The sequence below is a fragment of the Lytechinus pictus genome, chromosome 11 (genome assembly GCF_037042905.1).
Source record: "Lytechinus pictus isolate F3 Inbred chromosome 11, Lp3.0, whole genome shotgun sequence".
NCBI classification, from domain to species: Eukaryota; Metazoa; Echinodermata; class Echinoidea; order Temnopleuroida; family Toxopneustidae; genus Lytechinus; species Lytechinus pictus.
Window position 1 is genome coordinate 398,368 of NC_087255.1, and position 19,387 is coordinate 417,754.

The 19,387-nt window shown below is 35.3% G+C and overlaps 1 protein-coding gene across 1 annotated transcript; it reads right to left on the reverse strand.

Annotated features, from left to right (window-relative positions):
* Positions 1-671: 671 nt before the first annotated feature.
* Positions 672-15,497, reverse strand: LOC129271290 (uncharacterized). Its single transcript, XM_054908669.2, has 8 exons — positions 15,458-15,497; positions 13,149-13,445; positions 11,568-11,627; positions 8,521-8,817; positions 6,797-6,856; positions 3,896-4,192; positions 1,808-1,966; positions 672-682 (listed from the first exon to the last, which is right to left on the reverse strand). Exons 1-8 carry the CDS (start codon positions 15,495-15,497, stop codon positions 672-674), a joined length of 1,221 nt encoding a protein of 406 aa, XP_054764644.2.
* Between the last annotated feature and the right edge of the window lie 3,890 nt (positions 15,498-19,387).

Genomic DNA, 19,387 nt, shown 5'->3' on the forward strand with positions numbered 1-19,387 from the left:
TTTGGGGGTCTATAAATAATTCCAACTATATATCTTTGATATGAGGAATAGAAATTTCAACAAATAATGACTCAATAAACTCATTCATAAAATTAATTTCGTTTAGGGCAGTGAATTCAAAATTATTGGAAAGATAAAGTGCTACGCCCCCACCCGACTTTTTTGATCTGTTATTAACAATAAAATCATATCCATTTAATGCATAAGGTAAATTTGTGTCAGTTGTAAGCCAAGTTTCGGTCAAGCCAATAACTGAAAAAACATGTTTATTATGGTTGTCTAAAAGAATCTGAAGGTCTTCAAAATGTTTACTTATGCTTCTGATATTCATATGCAGTAAGGAAAATGAGTAAAAAAAAAAATTGTTACTTCTTTTAATTGTAATTGGGTTATATATTTCGAGGAGGGAATTGGAAGTGAACATTGATTAGAATCATTGGCATAATTTAACTCCTCAGATGATAGATTAAAGTTATCTGCAAAATTATTATTATATGAGGCTGAAGAGGTATTAAAGTCACTGGATTCTCTTTCAGATGAATCATTATCATAAAATTTGAAAGGTGAGTTATTTGTATCAGCCATTTAAAAATTTATCAAAACAGGAGAAGCATAAAACATAAACAATTTGTAAGGAAGATGGAATAATCCAACACTTCTTAAGCAGCATCTCAGCAAGCATCTGAAGAAAGGAAGAATGGAAATAGTCAGGCAAGAAGACAGATACAAACACAACACAAAACAAACATAAAATACTCTCATTTGGAAGAAAGTAACAAACGAAAACAGAAATAATATCTCTCATCTTTGGAGATGTATCATGCGGTGCTCCAGCTTAAAAATAAATGAACTGAATTACTCTTATATGGTAATAAAATAATAAGCAATTAGTATCTACTAAAAAGCGGAAAAGGGATATGCGTTTGTCAAAAAGAGAAACAATGAAAAATAAACAACAAAAACAATTAATAAACAACAAAATGGGAAAGCAAGCATGTATATACAAATACGAATAATACAAGCGAATGCAGAACAGAAGCGAATATCTACAATATATATAAAGATATAAAGAAAATGAAATTAGCATGCAATGGGGAAGGTATGCAAGAAAATATAAGCATAATATGCAGTACATGAATAGGGGATAAATATCATTAGACAAAATAGCATGCGAATATTAAAGCGTATACCGAATGAAACGAGCAAAAAAAAAAAAAAAAAAAAAAAAAAAATGAATACATGAAAATAAAGAACGTAGGTTGGGGAAAAACATGCAAAATATTTAATGAATCAAGCATTAAAAGAAATCAAGTGGGAATAACAGTGCAGCTATCACGGAATAACTTAATCAATTTGCTTCACCATTATAGCTTAACTTACCTCATAATATTTAGAAAAAATATAATTCCGTTCATTTTTTTTTTTATTCGCATAAAAACAATATTTTATTAATATGATAACTTTCAAAAGAATGTACATACATATACCAAACAAAAAATTGGGATGTGTCCAAGGATTTACCCAGTCAGAGATAAAATTAACACTATTTGGCTTCCCAGAATATTTTAGCATAGAGTTAGGCCATGGCCAACGTTAATTTAAACTGGGCTTCAGAGTACGTACGGGTCATTGAAAAGCACTCAAATCTGATTGCTAAAATGATTTTCAGGATCATTTAATCATGATAATTTACAAGCAAAGAAAACAACCAAAGATTGGATTTAAGTTAAATATGTTACAGCTCCAGGGTGTATTTCGTAATAAAATATGAATGGTGTTGGGCAACTGTTGGCAAGGAGGCACTTGCTCTCCTCGGCGATGTACGTGAAACATGAACAGGAGCTGTCTTCGAGGCAGCGGTGGCCGCAATCGATGAAACTTGACGCCGTGAAGGAGAAGCTGATGTGGTGACTGACGATGGCTTTACCCTTAATCAGAGTCTCAAAGTTTGTGGATTGCTTAAGACCTATTGTAATGTTACAAGAGGAAGATATGAATGATATTAAACAATGTGGTATTTATTGAGATTATCATCAAATTGCCAAAGTAGCAACAAATAAATGAATACACGAAATCTAATTAAAGATAAATGAACGTAGTTGCAGTAAAACACTGATTTCGTGAGAAAGTCAGTAAAACCAAGGTAAAATATTAATATATCATCGTGGATCTAGATCTGGTACAGTTACATAAACTGAACTTTGTTAAATCCTAATATCTAGCTAAAAAACGATCGCACTGAAGATCGCCTACACAGATAGGCACACGTGGGACAGTGTATTATTATTGCTGGAATAAAGACCCGACGGAAGTGACCGAATCCGCGCTTATTTTGCTTATTTCTCAGCAATTACACAATTTCTTCCAGAATCCTTTGGCACATATTTTTTATTCATACAAACAGACACTTTGGTGATCATTATATTAAATTCTGTAAAAAGTCATTTTGAGATCGTTCCCAAAACTGGAATTTACCTTTAACAATAAATGATTCATTGTAGGGCATTTTACTTGCTCAAGATGGGCCCGTTGCAGAAAGAGTTGCGTTAAACGCAACTAAAAAAAATATTGCGCAACTTGATTTTCAGCCAATGAAGCACCATTATTCGGGACTTGCGCTTGATATTTTGACTTGCGTTTAAACGCAACTCTTTCTGCAACGGGCCCCTGATGGCGTTTTAACTAAGTCTTTTCGGAAGATATGGGCCCAATTCTTGAATTATTTGCAGGATTGGCATATAATTTAGTTCAGTCAGACCGATAGATATAGGAACACGAAGTTATGAAATGAATGGCAATGTCGATATATATATCATATCATGAAATGGTTCTGTAGAGAAAATCATTTAGTGATTCCGGTCAGTTGCACATATTTTCTTCGTTTGAAGCATATGCCTGATAATTCTATGAGATTAAACTTTACACACCAACATGAACAATTACAATCATTTTATAGCGCGTAGATAATGTAGCTCATGATTGTAATGTTCTACAAAGTTCCGAAATCACTTTGATATAAAATCAATGTCAAAGAATTCAGAGACACCATTTTTCTTCTTCCAAATCCTCGCCTTTGTTATCGCTGCGAGTCTGGAGCGGTGAACTTGGTATTCAATTCCGCTCACAATAACACAATGTAAAGATGAATGATTCAATGCTTCTATTGAATGACACAGTCTGTCGATGACTTTCACCCGAAATTAATCAATACCAATTATTTTGCGCAATATTATGGAAACATAATTATTCGTTGAACATGTGCGGTATACATTTTTTCTATATTATTTCCTACATTTACATTTTTTGTTTACATACACATACAATCATGATACTGAAATAGTGAAACCTCTTATAAACATAAATAGAATAAATGTATGAATAATAGGAGTAATAACAATGGAAAGATGATAATAATGCTTTAGTAACGATAACAGGATCGGTAATAATACTAAATCATTATAATACTATTACTCATATCAATTATAGTAATAATGATGACAATGATAATAATAATATAAAAATAATCATAGTGATGATGATAATAGTGATGATAATGGGGGAGTCGTGGTCTAGTGTTGGAGATTCTCGTCTTTCAATCTGAAGGACGTGGGTTCGATTCCAAACCATGGCGTGTTTTCCTTCAGCAAGAAATTTATCCATATTGTGGTGAGGTAAATGGGTACCGGCAGGAAGTAATTCCTCAAAAAGCTGTGCGCACCTGAATCGGTAGACTAGTTTAGCCGGGGTAATAAAGGAGCGCCTTGAGCACCTAGCATGGTGGAGACGTGCGCTATATTAATAGCAATAATAATGACAATAATAATTAATGATAATAACAAACGCAAAGACAATTCTTCAAATCAACATTAGGCATGATAATCGCAAGAGTGCTTACCTGACTTAGGAGCAGAGGAGACAGTTGTTGCAGCCACAACTTGTGCAGTGGGTGTGGTAGATGTTGCAGTTGTTGCAGCCACAACATGTGCAGTGGGTGTGGTAGATGTTGCAGCCACAACTTGTGCAGTGGATGTGGTAGATATTGCAGTTGTTGCAGCCACAACTTGTGCAGGGGGTGTGGTAGATGTTGCTGATATTGCATCAGTTGACGGCTCTAAAACAGTTGTGGTGCATTCCTCTTCCTCATTATCACTTTCACTTGTATAGGGGGCGATTGTTGAAGATTCGGTTGCGTCTATAACAAAAGACATATCATCATTAAATGAATAATAATAATAATAATAATCCGTTTTTTATATAGCGCTTAATACATCGGAACGACGTGTCTAAGCGCTTTACAGATATATTATTACCCCGGTCATCGGATTCACTCAGTCATTCCCGCACACAATGTGTGCACATCCTCCACTCCCTGGGGAGTATTCCAGTCAGTCGCCGGTGAGGCGCACACAGTACTGGAGGCGTCGATCCTGGGGGGGGGGGGGGGGGGCAGGGGGGCGACCGCCCCACCAATGAAAATATTGGGGGGGGGGGGGCAAACATATCATTTTGCCCCCCCCCCCCAATAATTCCGGATATGCATTAAGAAAAACAAGATTGTAATGTTCAGCAAGCGAGATTGAGATACACAACTCGTTCTTTATTTAAAATCGTGCTCAAAATGTCCGCTTTTCAGATTGGAATATAAAAATTTTCAGCTCGCGCTTCGCGCTCGCATCATCTCTGTAGCAAAAACCCATACTTTTTATGATTAAATTGGTGAATGTAAATGTCCCATTTTCAGTTCTAAGCCTCAAAAGAACTGCTTCAATTTGCAATAATCTTTTCTTGGATATATAGCTTGTTCTTTATCAAAAACGTCCAGTAAACTGTCATTTTTTAAGATCGAAATATTAAAATTTTCAGCTCGCGCTTCGCGCTCGCATCTATTCTCTTTTAGATACAAATTTTAATCATTGGTACCAAAAATGCTTAGAATATCAAGTTTTCAGCTCAGAATATAAAGAAATTTGAGCTCACTCTCGGCACTCGTACTATCTGTGTAGTGAGATACGTGTCTGTGTCTCATGAGTCATACATATATATATATATATATATATATATATATGTGTGTGTGTGTGTGTGTGTGTGTGTGTATATAATATATATATATATATGTATGTGTGTGTGTGTGGGTGGGTGTTTTGTACGATCGAGCGCCTTTGGAACGTTAATGATTTCGCCCCCCCAATCTGAAAAATGGATCGACGCCAGCTACAATGACTTTCACATCCTACCGGGTACCCATTTAGCACCTGGGTCGAGAGTGGCAAAGTGTGGATTAACGCCTTGCCAAAGGACGCCTGACCGCGGTGGGATTCGAACACACGACCCTCTGTTTACAAGGCGAGAGTCAGAACCACTACACCACGGCTTATCCATAATGAATAATGAAAATTATATTTTTTAAACTGAAATTTTAACTTCCTTCGTGCATCTCATTTGATCGGATGTTACAAGCTTTGCAAAATCTCTAGATTATAACGATTATCCTAATTTTAACGATGCACTTAGTTTTTAAGACGTTCATTTGAGGAAAAAAAAATTATGACTATATTGCTTCACTCAATTTCAGGATTTTTTTTAGACCATCGACAGAAATGCTTTCATTGATATACATGTGATGCTTGTTATCAAAACGAATTTAATTCAAAGTCTATAAAAAAAGATTTGGATGGAAAATATAAATAAATGAGAAAATTTAGCCTATTAAAAAGCGACATTTTTGCTGTGGTGCGTAACCTACATGGGATGTTCACCCTGACGAAAATTTTGTCAAAATGGCAGAAAATATTTAAAAATATATATTAGTGAAGGTTTGAGGAAAATTCATTAAAGATTAAGAAAGTTATTAGAATTTCAAGGTTTTTTTTTCGGTGACGTCATAAACGAGCAGTTGCCCCCAGGAGAGTTGCTAGGCCTTTTCCAATGGAGGGAGGGGGGGAGGGATGAGGCCCTGATTACCAACAAATATCGGTACCGATTACCAACGACCATGAGTCATGGTAGAATTCCCCATTCTTCTCAGTCTCGTGTTCTTTTGTTATATCCTGGGGCAGATCCAGCTTTCATCAATCGAAGGGGGCGGAAAATGACTTTCATTCACATTTTCCCCGTCGCAAAAATGTATTCTTATTATTATTATTTCACTTTTTTAGGAGTTTAATAGTCCTAACTAAAATTTCATTCTTACAAACAGGATAGGTGGCCTGAAAATAAATCACCATGCGACCGCAAAGCGCGAGCTAAATATTTTGGATATTAATAAAAAATTAAATATTTTGAGCAGCTTTTTACGAAATAGATGCGTATTCAACTAAACAATCCTGCGAGCGCGAAGCGCGAGCTGAAATTTTTAATATACAGGCCTGCAGAAAGACCTGTTACAGACTGTTCGCAATGATCCATGAATAGAATACATATCTCACCAATCCAAAACGCGACATTTTCAGAGCGCGAAACGCGATCTGAAAATGTTTATATTTCGACCTAAGTATGAAGAGGATGGATATATCAAGCAAACAACTGATGCGAGCTGAAAATTTTGATTTCCGACCACTCAGAAAAATTGACACTTCAAGCGCTTCTTGTATGCATAATATGCATAGCAATTCATGCGAGTGCGAGCTGAATTTTTGATTTCCCGACCTAAAAATTCCAAGCACTTTTTCTCATCATAAACTCATAAATAGAATATATATCTCACCAATCAAATAATGCAACGCGAGCTATAAACTGATCTTGTTACCCTGATTAAGTTTATTTGAATAAAAAATAAATTGTTGAAAATTATACTTACGAGCAGGAGATTGTGGGTTGGTGAATTCCTCCGCTGCCATCTCTTCGTCTAAAACTGATTCTGATGAAGATACAATTTAATTCAAACCAAACTCATATATTTACATACAGTTAATAAAATTTACTGTGTCTCTTACAACAATTGTAATGCATCTATAAGGAATTAAATCGTGTATTGATACTTTGGGCAGAACAAAAGTTTCGTGTACTAAATTGGGCCATTAATGTTTTATTCAATTGTTCCATATATAAGTAATCAGTCATGTTTGGCTCCAGATACCACCTTCCACATGCACCCACACCCACACCCGCGCGCATATACAGACTCTCTGTGGGTTTAAATTATATATTTTTTTTTGTCCTCTCCAACATGACAATTATTACAATAGATCATACATAATAATGAATGAAAATATGAATATCTAATTATTCTGGGATGATATTTCTTATTCAAGTAATAAGAACAAACATCACTAAAAGTAATAAATTCAAATATACCTGCTTTTCTTCTTTTTCGATGTAGAGAAAATCATTTAGTGATTCCGGTCAGTTGCACATATTTTCTTCGTTTGAAGCATATGCATGATAATTCTATGAGATTAAACTTTACACACCAACATGAACAATTACAATCATTTTATAGCGCGTAGATAATGTAGCTCATGATTGTAATGTTCTACAAAGTTCCGAAATCACTTTGATATAAAATCAATGTCAAAGAATTCAGAGACACCATTTTTCTTCTTCCAAATCCTCGCCTTTGTTATCGCTGCGAGTCTGGAGCGGTGAACTTGGTATTTAATTCCGCTCACAATAACACAATGTAAAGATGAATGATTCAATGCTTCTATTGAATGACACAGTCTGTCGATGACTTTCACCCGAAATTAATCAATACCAATTATTTTGCGCAATATTATGGAAACATAATTATTCGTTGAACATGTGCGGTATACATTTTTTCTATATTATTTCCTACATTTACATTTTTTGTTTACATACACATACAATCATGATACTGAAATAGTGAAACCTCTTATGAACATAAATAGAATAAACGTATGAATAATAGGAGTAATAACAATGGAAAGATGATAATAATGCTTTAGTAACGATAACAGGATCGGTAATAATACTAAATCATTATAATACTATTACTCATATCAATTATAGTAATAATGATGACAATGATAATAATAATATAAAAATAATCATAGTGATGATGATAATAGTGATGATAATGGGGGAGTCGTGGTCTAGTGTTGGAGATTCTCGTCTTTCAATCTGAAGGACGTGGGTTCGATTCCAAACCATGGCGTGTTTTCCTTCAGCAAGAAATTTATCCATATTGTGGTGAGGTAAATGGGTACCGGCAGGAAGTAATTCCTCAAAAAGCTGTGCGCACCTGAATCGGTAGACTAGCTTAGCCGGGGTAATAAAGGAGCGCCTTGAGCACCTAGCATGGTGGAGACGTGCGCTATATTAACTCTTTCCATGCGTACTTCGCACGTATGCACACTTGGTGCCGTGCGAACTTCGCATTTCACGCTCAAGCAAACAATGCATTGTTTCCCTCCCTGAAAAGAATTCAGCACAGAGGGGTTCATGGCTCAGCGCACAAAGAGTTAATAGCAATAATAATGACAATAATAATTAATGATAATAACAAACGCAAAGACAATTCTTCAAATCAACATTAGGCATGATAATCGCAAGAGTGCTTACCTGACTTAGGAGCAGAGGAGACAGTTGTTGCAGCCACAACTTGTGCAGTGGGTGTGGTAGATGTTGCAGTTGTTGCAGCCACAACATGTGCAGTGGGTGTGGTAGATGTTGCAGCCACAACTTGTGCAGTGGATGTGGTAGATATTGCAGTTGTTGCAGCCACAACTTGTGCAGGGGGTGTGGTAGATGTTGCTGACATTGCATCAGTTGACGGCTCTAAAACAGTTGTGGTGCATTCCTCTTCCTCATTATCACTTTCACTTGTATAGGGGGCGATTGTTGAAGATTCGGTTGCGTCTATAACAAAAGACATATCATCATTAAATGAATAATAATAATAATAATAATCCGTTTTTTATATAGCGCTTAATACATCGGAACGACGTGTCTAAGCGCTTTACAGATATATTATTACCCCGGTCATCGGATTCACTCAGTCATTCCCGCACACAATGTGTGCACATCCTCCACTCCCTGGGGAGTATTCCAGTCAGTCGCCGGTGAGGCGCACACAGTACTGGAGGCGTCGATCCTGGGGGGGCAGGGGGGCGATCGCCCCACCAATGAAAATATTGGGGGGGGGCAAACATATCATTTTGCCCCCCCCCCCCAATAATTCCGGATATGCATTAAGAAAAACAAGATTGTAATGTTCAGCAAGCGAGATTGAGATACACAACTCGTTCTTTATTTAAAATCGTGCTCAAAATGTCCGCTTTTCAGATTGGAATATAAAAATTTTCAGCTCGCGCTTCGCGCTCGCATCATCTCTGTAGCAAAAACCCATACTTTTTATGATTAAATTGGTGAATGTAAATGTCCCATTTTCAGTTCTAAGCCTCAAAAGAACTGCTTCAATTTGCAATAATCTTTTCTTGGATATATAGCTTGTTCTTTATCAAAAACGTCCAGTAAACTGTCATTTTTTAAGATCGAAATATTAAAATTTTCAGCTCGCGCTTCGCGCTCGCATCTATTCTCTTTTAGATACAAATTTTAATCATTGGTACCAAAAATGCTATCAAGTTTTCAGCTCAGAATATAAAGAAATTTGAGCTCACTCTCGGCACACATATATATATATATATATATATATATATATATATATATATATGTGTGTGTGTGTGTGTGTGTGTGTGTGTATATATAATATATATATATATATGTATGTGTGTGTGTGTGGGTGGGTGTTTTGTACGATCGAGCGCCTTTGGAACGTTAATGATTTCGCCCCCCCAATCTGAAAAATGGATCGACGCCAGCTACAATGACTTTCACATCCTACCGGGTACCCATTTAGCACCTGGGTCGAGAGTGGCAAAGTGTGGATTAACGCCTTGCCAAAGGACGCCTGACCGCGGTGGGATTCGAACACACGACCCTCTGTTTACAAGGCGAGAGTCAGAACCACTACACCACGGCTCATCCATAATGAATAATGAAAATTATATTTTTTTAACTGAAATTTTAACTTCCTTCGTGCATCTCATTTGATCGGATGTTACAAGCTTTGCAAAATCTCTAGATTATAACGATTATCCTAATTTTAACGATGCACTTAGTTTTTAAGACGTTCATTTGAGGAAAAAAAAATTATGACTATATTGCTTCACTCAATTTCAGGATTTTTTTTAGACCATCGACAGAAATGCTTTCATTGATATACATGTGATGCTTGTTATCAAAACGAATTTAATTCAAAGTCTATAAAAAAAGATTTGGATGGAAAATATAAATAAATGAGAAAATTTAGCCTATTAAAAAGCGACATTTTTGCTGTGGTGCGTAACCTACATGGGATGTTCACCCTGACGAAAATTTTGTCAAAATGGCAGAAAATATTTAAAAATATATATTAGTGAAGGTTTGAGGAAAATTCATTAAAGATTAAGAAAGTTATTAGAATTTCAAGGTTTTTTTTTCGGTGACGTCATAAACGAGCAGTTGCCCCCAGGAGAGTTGCTAGGCCTTTTCCAATGGAGGGAGGGGGGAGGGATGAGGCCCTGATTACCAACAAATATCGGTACCGATTACCAACGACCATGAGTCATGGTAGAGTTCCCCATTCTTCTCAGTCTCGTGTTCTTTCGTTATATCCTGGGGCAGATCCAGCTTTCATCAATCGAAGGGGGCGGAAAATGACTTTCATTCACATTTTCCCCGTCGCAAAAATTTATTATTATTATTATTATTTCACTTTTTTAGGAGTTTAATAGTCCTAACTAAAATGTAATTCTTACAAACATGAAAGGTGGCCTGAAAATGAATCTTCTCAGTCTCGTGTTCTTTCGTTATATCCTGGGGCAGATCCAGGTTTCATCAATCGAAGGGGGCGGAAAATGACTTTCATTCACATTTTCCCCGTCGCAAAAATGTATTCTTATTATTATTATTTCACTTTTTTAGGAGTTTAATAGTCCTAACTAAAATTTCATTCTTACAAACAGGATAGGTGGCCTGAAAATAAATCACCATGCGACCGCAAAGCGCGAGCTAAATATTTTGGATATTAATAAAAAATTAAATATTTTGAGCAGCTTTTCACGAAATAGATGCGTATTCAACTAAACAATCCTGCGAGCGCGAAGCGCGAGCTGAAATTTTTAATATACAGGCCTGCAGAAAGACCTGTTACAGACTGTTCGCAATGATCCATGAATAGAATACATATCTCACCAATCCAAAACGCGACATTTTCAGAGCGCGAAACGCGATCTGAAAATGTTTATATTTCGACCTAAGTATGAAGAGGATGGATATATCAAGCAAACAACTGATGCGAGCTGAAAATTTTGATTTCCGACCACTCAGAAAAATTGACACTTCAAGCGCTTCTTGTATGAATAATATGCATAGCAATTCATGCGAGTGCGAGCTGAATTTTTGATTTCCCGACCTAAAAATTCCAAGCACTTTTTCTCATCATAAACTCATAAATAGAATATATATCTCCCCAATCAAATAATGCAACGCGAGCTATAAACTGATCTTGTTACCCTGATTAAGTTTATTTGAATAAAAAATAAATTGTTGAAAATTATACTTACGAGCAGGAGATTGTGGGTTGGTGAATTCCTCCGCTGCCATCTCTTCGTCTAAAACTGATTCTGATGAAGATACAATTTAATTCAAACCAAACTCATATATTTACATACAGTTAATAAAATTTACTGTGTCTCTTACAACAATTGTAATGCATCTATAAGGAATTAAATCGTGTATTGATACTTTGGGCAGAACAAAAGTTTCGTGTACTAAATTGGGCCATTAATGTTTTATTCAATTGTTCCATATATAAGTAATCAGTCATGTTTGGCTCCAGATACCACCTTCCACATGCACCCACACCCACACCCGCGCGCATATACAGACTCTCTGTGGGTTTAAATTATATATTTTTTTTTGTCCTCTCCAACATGACAATTATTACAATAGATCATACATAATAATGAATGAAAATATGAATATCTAATTATTCTGGGATGATATTTCTTATTCAAGTAATAAGAACAAACATCACTAAAAGTAATAAATTCAAATATACCTGCTTTTCTTCTTTTTCGATGTAGAGAAAATCATTTAGTGATTCCGGTCAGTTGCACATATTTTCTTCGTTTGAAGCATATGCATGATAATTCTATGAGATTAAACTTTACACACCAACATGAACAATTACAATCATTTTATAGCGCGTAGATAATGTAGCTCATGATTGTAATGTTCTACAAAGTTCCGAAATCACTTTGATATAAAATCAATGTCAAAGAATTCAGAGACACCATTTTTCTTCTTCCAAATCCTCGCCTTTGTTATCGCTGCGAGTCTGGAGCGGTGAACTTGGTATTCAATTCCGCTCACAATAACACAATGTAAAGATGAATGATTCAATGCTTCTATTGAATGACACAGTCTGTCGATGACTTTCACCCGAAATTAATCAATACCAATTATTTTGCGCAATATTATGGAAACATAATTATTCGTTGAACATGTGCGGTATACATTTTTTCTATATTATTTCCTACATTTACATTTTTTGTTTACATACACATACAATCATGATACTGAAATAGTGAAACCTCTTATAAACATAAATAGAATAAACGTATGAATAATAGGAGTAATAACAATGGAAAGATGATAATAATGCTTTAGTAACGATAACAGGATCGGTAATAATACTAAATCATTATAATACTATTACTCATATCAATTATAGTAATAATGATGACAATGATAATAATAATATAAAAATAATCATAGTGATGATGATAATAGTGATGATAATGGGGGAGTCGTGGTCTAGTGTTGGAGATTCTCGTCTTTCAATCTGAAGGACGTGGGTTCGATTCCAAACCATGGCGTGTTTTCCTTCAGCAAGAAATTTATCCATATTGTGGTGAGGTAAATGGGTACCGGCAGGAAGTAATTCCTCAAAAAGCTGTGCTCACCTGAATCGGTAGACTAGCTTAGCCGGGATAATAAGGGAGCGCCTTGAGCACCTAGCATGGTGGAGACGTGCGCTATATTAATAGCAATAATAATGACAATAATAATTAATGATAATAACAAACGCAAAGACAATTCTTCAAATCAACATTAGGCATGATAATCGCAAGAGTGCTTACCTGACTTAGGAGCAGAGGAGACAGTTGTTGCAGCCACAACTTGTGCAGTGGGTGTGGTAGATGTTGCAGTTGTTGCAGCCACAACATGTGCAGTGGGTGTGGTAGATGTTGCAGCCACAACTTGTGCAGTGGATGTGGTAGATATTGTAGTTGTTGCAGCCACAACTTGTGCAGGGGGTGTGGTAGATGTTGCTGATATTGCATCAGTTGACGGCTCTAAAACAGTTGTGGTGCATTCCTCTTCCTCATTATCACTTTCACTTGTATAGGGGGGGATTGTTGAAGATTCGGTTGCGTCTATAACAAAAGACATATCATCATTAAATGAAAAATAATAATAATAATAATCCGTTTTTTATATAGCGCTTAATACATCGGAACGACGTGTCTAAGCGCTTTACAGATATATTATTACCCCGGTCATCGGATTCATTCAGTCATTCCCGCACACAATGTGTGCACATCCTTCACTCCCTGGGGAGTATTCCAGTCAGTCGCCGGTGAGGCGCACACAGTACTGGACAAGCTACAATGACTTTCACATCCTACCGGGTACCCATTAAGCACCTGGGTCGAGAGTGGCAAAGTGTGGATTAACGCCTTGCCAAAGAACGCCTGACCGCGGTGGGATTCGAACACACGACCCTCTGTTTACAAGGCGAGAGTCAGAACCACTACACCACGGCTCCTCCATAATGAATAATGAAAATTATATTTTTTAAACTGAAATTTTAACTTCCTTCGTGCATCTCATTTGATCGGATGTTACAAGCTTTGCAAAATCTCTAGATTATAACGATTATCCTAATTTTAACGATGTACTTAGTTTTTAAGACGTTCATTTGATGAAAAAAAATTATGACTATATTGCTTCACTCAATTTCAGGATCTTTTTTAGACCATCGACAGAAATGCTTTCATTGATATACATGTGATGCTTGTTATCAAAACGAATTTAATTCAAAGTCTATAAAAAAAGATTTGGATGGAAAATATAAATAAATGAGAAAATTTAGCCTATTAAAAAGCGACATTTTTGCTGCGGTGCGTAACCTACATGGGATGTTCACCCTGACGAAAATTTTGTCAAAATGGCAGAAAATATTTAAAAATATATATTAGTGAAGGTTTGAGGAAAATTCATTAAAGATTAAGAAAGTTATTAGAATTTCAAGGTTTTTTTTTCGGTGACGTCATAAACAAGCAGTTGCCCCCAGGAGAGTTGCTAGGCCTTTTCCAATGGAGGGAGGGGGAGGGATGAGGCCCTGATTACCAACAAATATCGGTACCGATTACCAACGACCATGAGTCATGGTAGAGTTCCCCATTCTTCTCAGTCTCGTGTTCTTTCGTTATATCCTGGGGCAGATCCAGCTTTCATCAATCGAAGGGGGCGGAAAATGACTTTCATTCACATTTTCCCCGTCGCAAAAATGTATTATTATTATTATTATTTCACTTTTTTAGGAGTTTAATAGTCCTAACTAAAATGTCATTCTTACAAACATGAAAGGTGGCCTGAAAATGAATCTTCTCAGTCTCGTGTTCTTTCGTTATATCCTGGGGCAGATCCAGCTTTCATCAATCGAAGGGGGCGGAAAATGACTTTCATTCACATTTTCCCCGTCGCAAAAATGTATTCTTATTATTATTATTTCACTTTTTTAGGAGTTTAATAGTCCTAACTAAAATTTCATTCTTACAAACAGGATAGGTGGCCTGAAAATAAATCACCATGCGACCGCAAAGCGCGAGCTAAATATTTTGGATATTAATAAAAAATTAAATATTTTGAGCAGCTTTTCACGAAATAGATGCGTATTCAACTAAACAATCCTGCGAGCGCGAAGCGCGAGCTGAAATTTTTAATATAAAGGCCTGCAGAAAGACCTGTTACAGACTGTTCGCAATGATCCATGAATAGAATACATATCTCACCAATCCAAAACGCGACATTTTCAGAGCGCGAAACGCGATCTGAAAATGTTTATATTTCGACCTAAGTATGAAGAGGATGGATATATCAAGCAAACAACTAATGCGAGCTGAAAATTTTGATTTCCGACCACTCAGAAAAATTGACACTTCAAGCGCTTCTTGTATGAATAATATGCATAGCAATTCATGCGAGTGCGAGCTGAATTTTTGATTTCCCGACCTAAAAATTCCAAGCACTTTTTCTCATCATAAACTCATAAATAGAATATATATCTCATCAATCAAATAATGCAACGCGAGCTATAAACTGATCTTGTTACCCTGATTAAGTTTATTTGAATAAAAAATAAATTGTTGAAAATTATACTTACGAGCAGGAGATTGTGGGTTGGTGAATTCCTCCGCTGCCATCTCTTCGTCTAAAACTGATTCTGATGAAGATACAATTTAATTCAAACCAAACTCATATATTTACATACAGTTAATAAAATTTACTGTGTCTCTTACAACAATTGTAATGCATCTATAAGGAATTAAATCGTGTATTGATACTTTGGGCAGAACAAAAGTTTCGTGTACTAAATTGGGCCATTAATGTTTTATTCAATTGTTCCATATATAAGTAATCAGTCATGTTTGGCTCCAGATACCACCTTCCACATGCACCCACACCCACACCCGCGCGCATATACAGACTCTCTGTGGGTTTAAATTATATTTTTTTTTGTCCTCTCCAACATGACAATTATTACAATAGATCATACATAATAATGAATGAAAATATGAATATCTAATTATTCTGGGATGATATTTCTTATTCAAGTAATAAGAACAAACATCACTAAAAGTAATAAATTCAAATATACCTGCTTTTCTTCTTTTTCGATACAAGACGTTCATTCATTTTTAGTTTAATTATGAAAAAATAATAATTTTACGTAATTTTGGAAAACCTCATTTATTCTACATTGTTTCTTTTCTTTTTAATATTAAAGTTAATAATGTAACTTCAAAATCAGTTAATTCTGTTAAGTTCTTAGACATTGTACTTGATGACATATTTTCTTACAAGGAACACCGCTTTTTGCTATAAAAAGATGTCAAGAAATTAGCTAAATAACGTAAAAATCTTACAAAAAAGAAATTCGCTCATGCTTGATAATGTTTATTACTAACTGATATATAACTAATATATATTACTAACATGTATATATTATGGTTATATCATAGAGGCATGTTGTAGCACTACAAAACTAAATCACATGTACATACTCCAAAAAAGGAATTTTACCTAATTTGTTCTATATACCCAATACTTTACCTTTAGATTAAATACGTTGACAGTTTTTGTTATTCATAAAAATCAAATTACAATTCTAAAATATTACGTCAATCAGAAGATATCACCCCTTACTATAATAAATCTATTTAAATATAACAAAGATTACCATCAATACAAAACTCGTTCCCACTACTAATAGAATTTCATAAATGTGAGAAACTTTACATATACAACAGCTTTGGCAACTCTATTATTTTAATATTTTGTGAAAGAAATTGATGACGAGAACAATGGTAGGCGTAGATTAAATCAAGCCTGCCTTTGGAAAAATTGATAATGTCGAAAAATGTCACTGCTGGGAATCGAACCTGGACCTCAGCTTCGAACGCCGGTGCCTTAACCGCTAGACCACAGAGACTGGTTAGTAGCAAGGGCAACCCCAATCCGAGTGACCGTCAGAAAAACAGATTTTCGACACCATACCAATTATAATTTCCCTTGTCGGGTGAAGGTAGGTTTTGAACAATGACAAGCCGCCATGCCCCAGCTGGACCAAAGCTATTGCTTAGATACAGTACATGCACATGTATGAGAGAAATTATACATGTACATCAGCTTTATATATATATATATATATATATATATATATATATATATATATATATATATATATATATATGTGTGTGTGTGTGTGTGTACATTATGTATGTATATAAACGTATATTGGTCTGTGTGGGTTTGTGTGTAATAGAACAAATGTTATTACAACAAAAGTATCTAACAACATTAAAAAGAAATTATTTTACATAATGAGATTTCAGGGAAATTTATAGTAGGGTGAAATCATTTGTATGCTGGTAGTTGCTATTATTACCTTGACATCTTTTGCCAGTAAAGCTGAAGGGGCAGTGACACTCGTATCCATCAATGGTCTCTTTACAGGTACCTCCGTGTAGACAAGGGTTAGACAAGCAATCTGAGAGGGATATGCATAATAAAAAAAAACATCTATTATATGTAAATAGTTATTGTTGTTCTGCTCTGAAGCGCCTTGAGCATCTAATCAAGATGGAAAGTGCGCTATATAAATCTTATGTATTATCATTATTATTACTAAAAAGGTGGCAGATCTATTAATATTGGCCAAACCAACATTATTTGAGAGGTTCTGTTAATTCTGAAATCTTTGGTCGATAAATACAAGAACTGCTGCTTATTCTAACATCTATTCTTATTTAATAACCATAATATAACCGCGTTCCGCAGCACCACCAACACCACTACCACCATTCAGCGAAAGAAAACAGGAAGAGAAAATAATTTCATATTATGGATAAGCACTCTTTGTTTTTTTCTGATAAGACTACAGCTTAACTTTAATTGATTTTTACTATGAAGGGAATTGTCAGTACAAAAATAAGTGAAAAAGAAAAACTTTAAGTAAAAATTTATTGTATCGTATGCTAGACGGTCACGACATTACAAATCCCATCTATTATCATTATTACTGTTATTGTTGCACTTAAAGGGCAGTTAAACAATGTCGCCTGGTTTAAACAGACGGTGTGCGTACAAAACTTTCCCTTTTTGTACTGATTGGGATCATGGACGTGATACGTAAACTTACTGATCAAACATTCCAAGCGCGAAGCGCGAGCTGAAAATTTGTCGAATTCGGATTTGAAGAGGGGCCATCTAAGGCTTTATGTGGGAATTCACGAACCAAATGATGCGAGCGCGAAGCATGGCTAAAAATCCTGGATATTCATACGAGAAAAGGCAACATTTAAGGACTGTTTTTAGGAGTCCCTGAAGAGCAGACATACATGTATATCAGTATTCCACTAATGCAGAGCTGCAACCTTTAAAATAAAATAGTAATAATCCAGTAGCTCAAAAGTCATAATTTTGACATAATTTTGACATAATTTTGAAATGTTATCCGATGTGTCATGAGGCTAGACAGTTCAGTTTGGTTTATTTTCATATCTCATAAAATATAAAATACAATATAACGTCCATCAAAAGACACTGAATCATTGATAATAAAACAATACATCACCGTTATTCATAATAAACAAGACAAATGCTATACAATTGAACGTTCAGATTGAAGACAGATATATCAATAAGATAAGGATATGAAGGGCAAACTATTAAGAAGCAGATCTTGTAATTTATATTTTCCATATAAATACAATTTTAAGTAGTTGCTAACTCGTTTTAATATTAATTAGAGAAAGCGAAATAAAAAATCCTTAAAAAACGAAAGAAGAAAAAGTAAAAAAAAAAAAAAAGACGACAGAAAAACAGAGGGAGGTGGACTGAAAATAGTTCAGAGGATCACTAGGGAGCCGAGGAATTATAAATTTTCAATTTACGTTTAAAAGTATGTATAGAATTGCAATCTTTAAAGTCGGTTAAAAGACCAGACTACCAAAAGCCCTGGTATAGTCTCTCACTTGCGTACAAACGACCAAAAAAAAAACAAAAAAAAAACATTTCTCAGGAAGTTTTTCATTTATGAATCTGAAATTGCTCTCACTTATTCCTGATATATTACGTTTTCGTGTGAAAGGGTTAAAATTAGATATAAGACACATTTCAGGTGGTTTGTAGAAGAGAAGGAAATCTCACCACAGTTGTCGCCTAGGACTAGAGGTCCATCCTAGATTTTCCTGTAGAAAGTCATGCAAACGATCATATAAATCACTTCGTTCGCATCCTCCAACTTTATTGGATAACGAATCCAAATCAATCTGCTTACTTTATCTGCAATGCACTCCGTGGGCACCGCACAGTGCGCCGGGGAAGAACTAAAGTGCGCCAAAAGTCATTTTGGGATTTTTTGTAATGCCCAGTTGAAAGACAACACTTTGAAGAATACTTCTGTAAAATATTTCAATTCGAAATGTCCATTTAGGTTGTTAGTCTCCTACTTGAATTCGTAAATTGTACCATTTTGCGAGTTAACGCGAATATGTTGACCAAATTGAAAAAAAAGCATTACTCAGGAAGT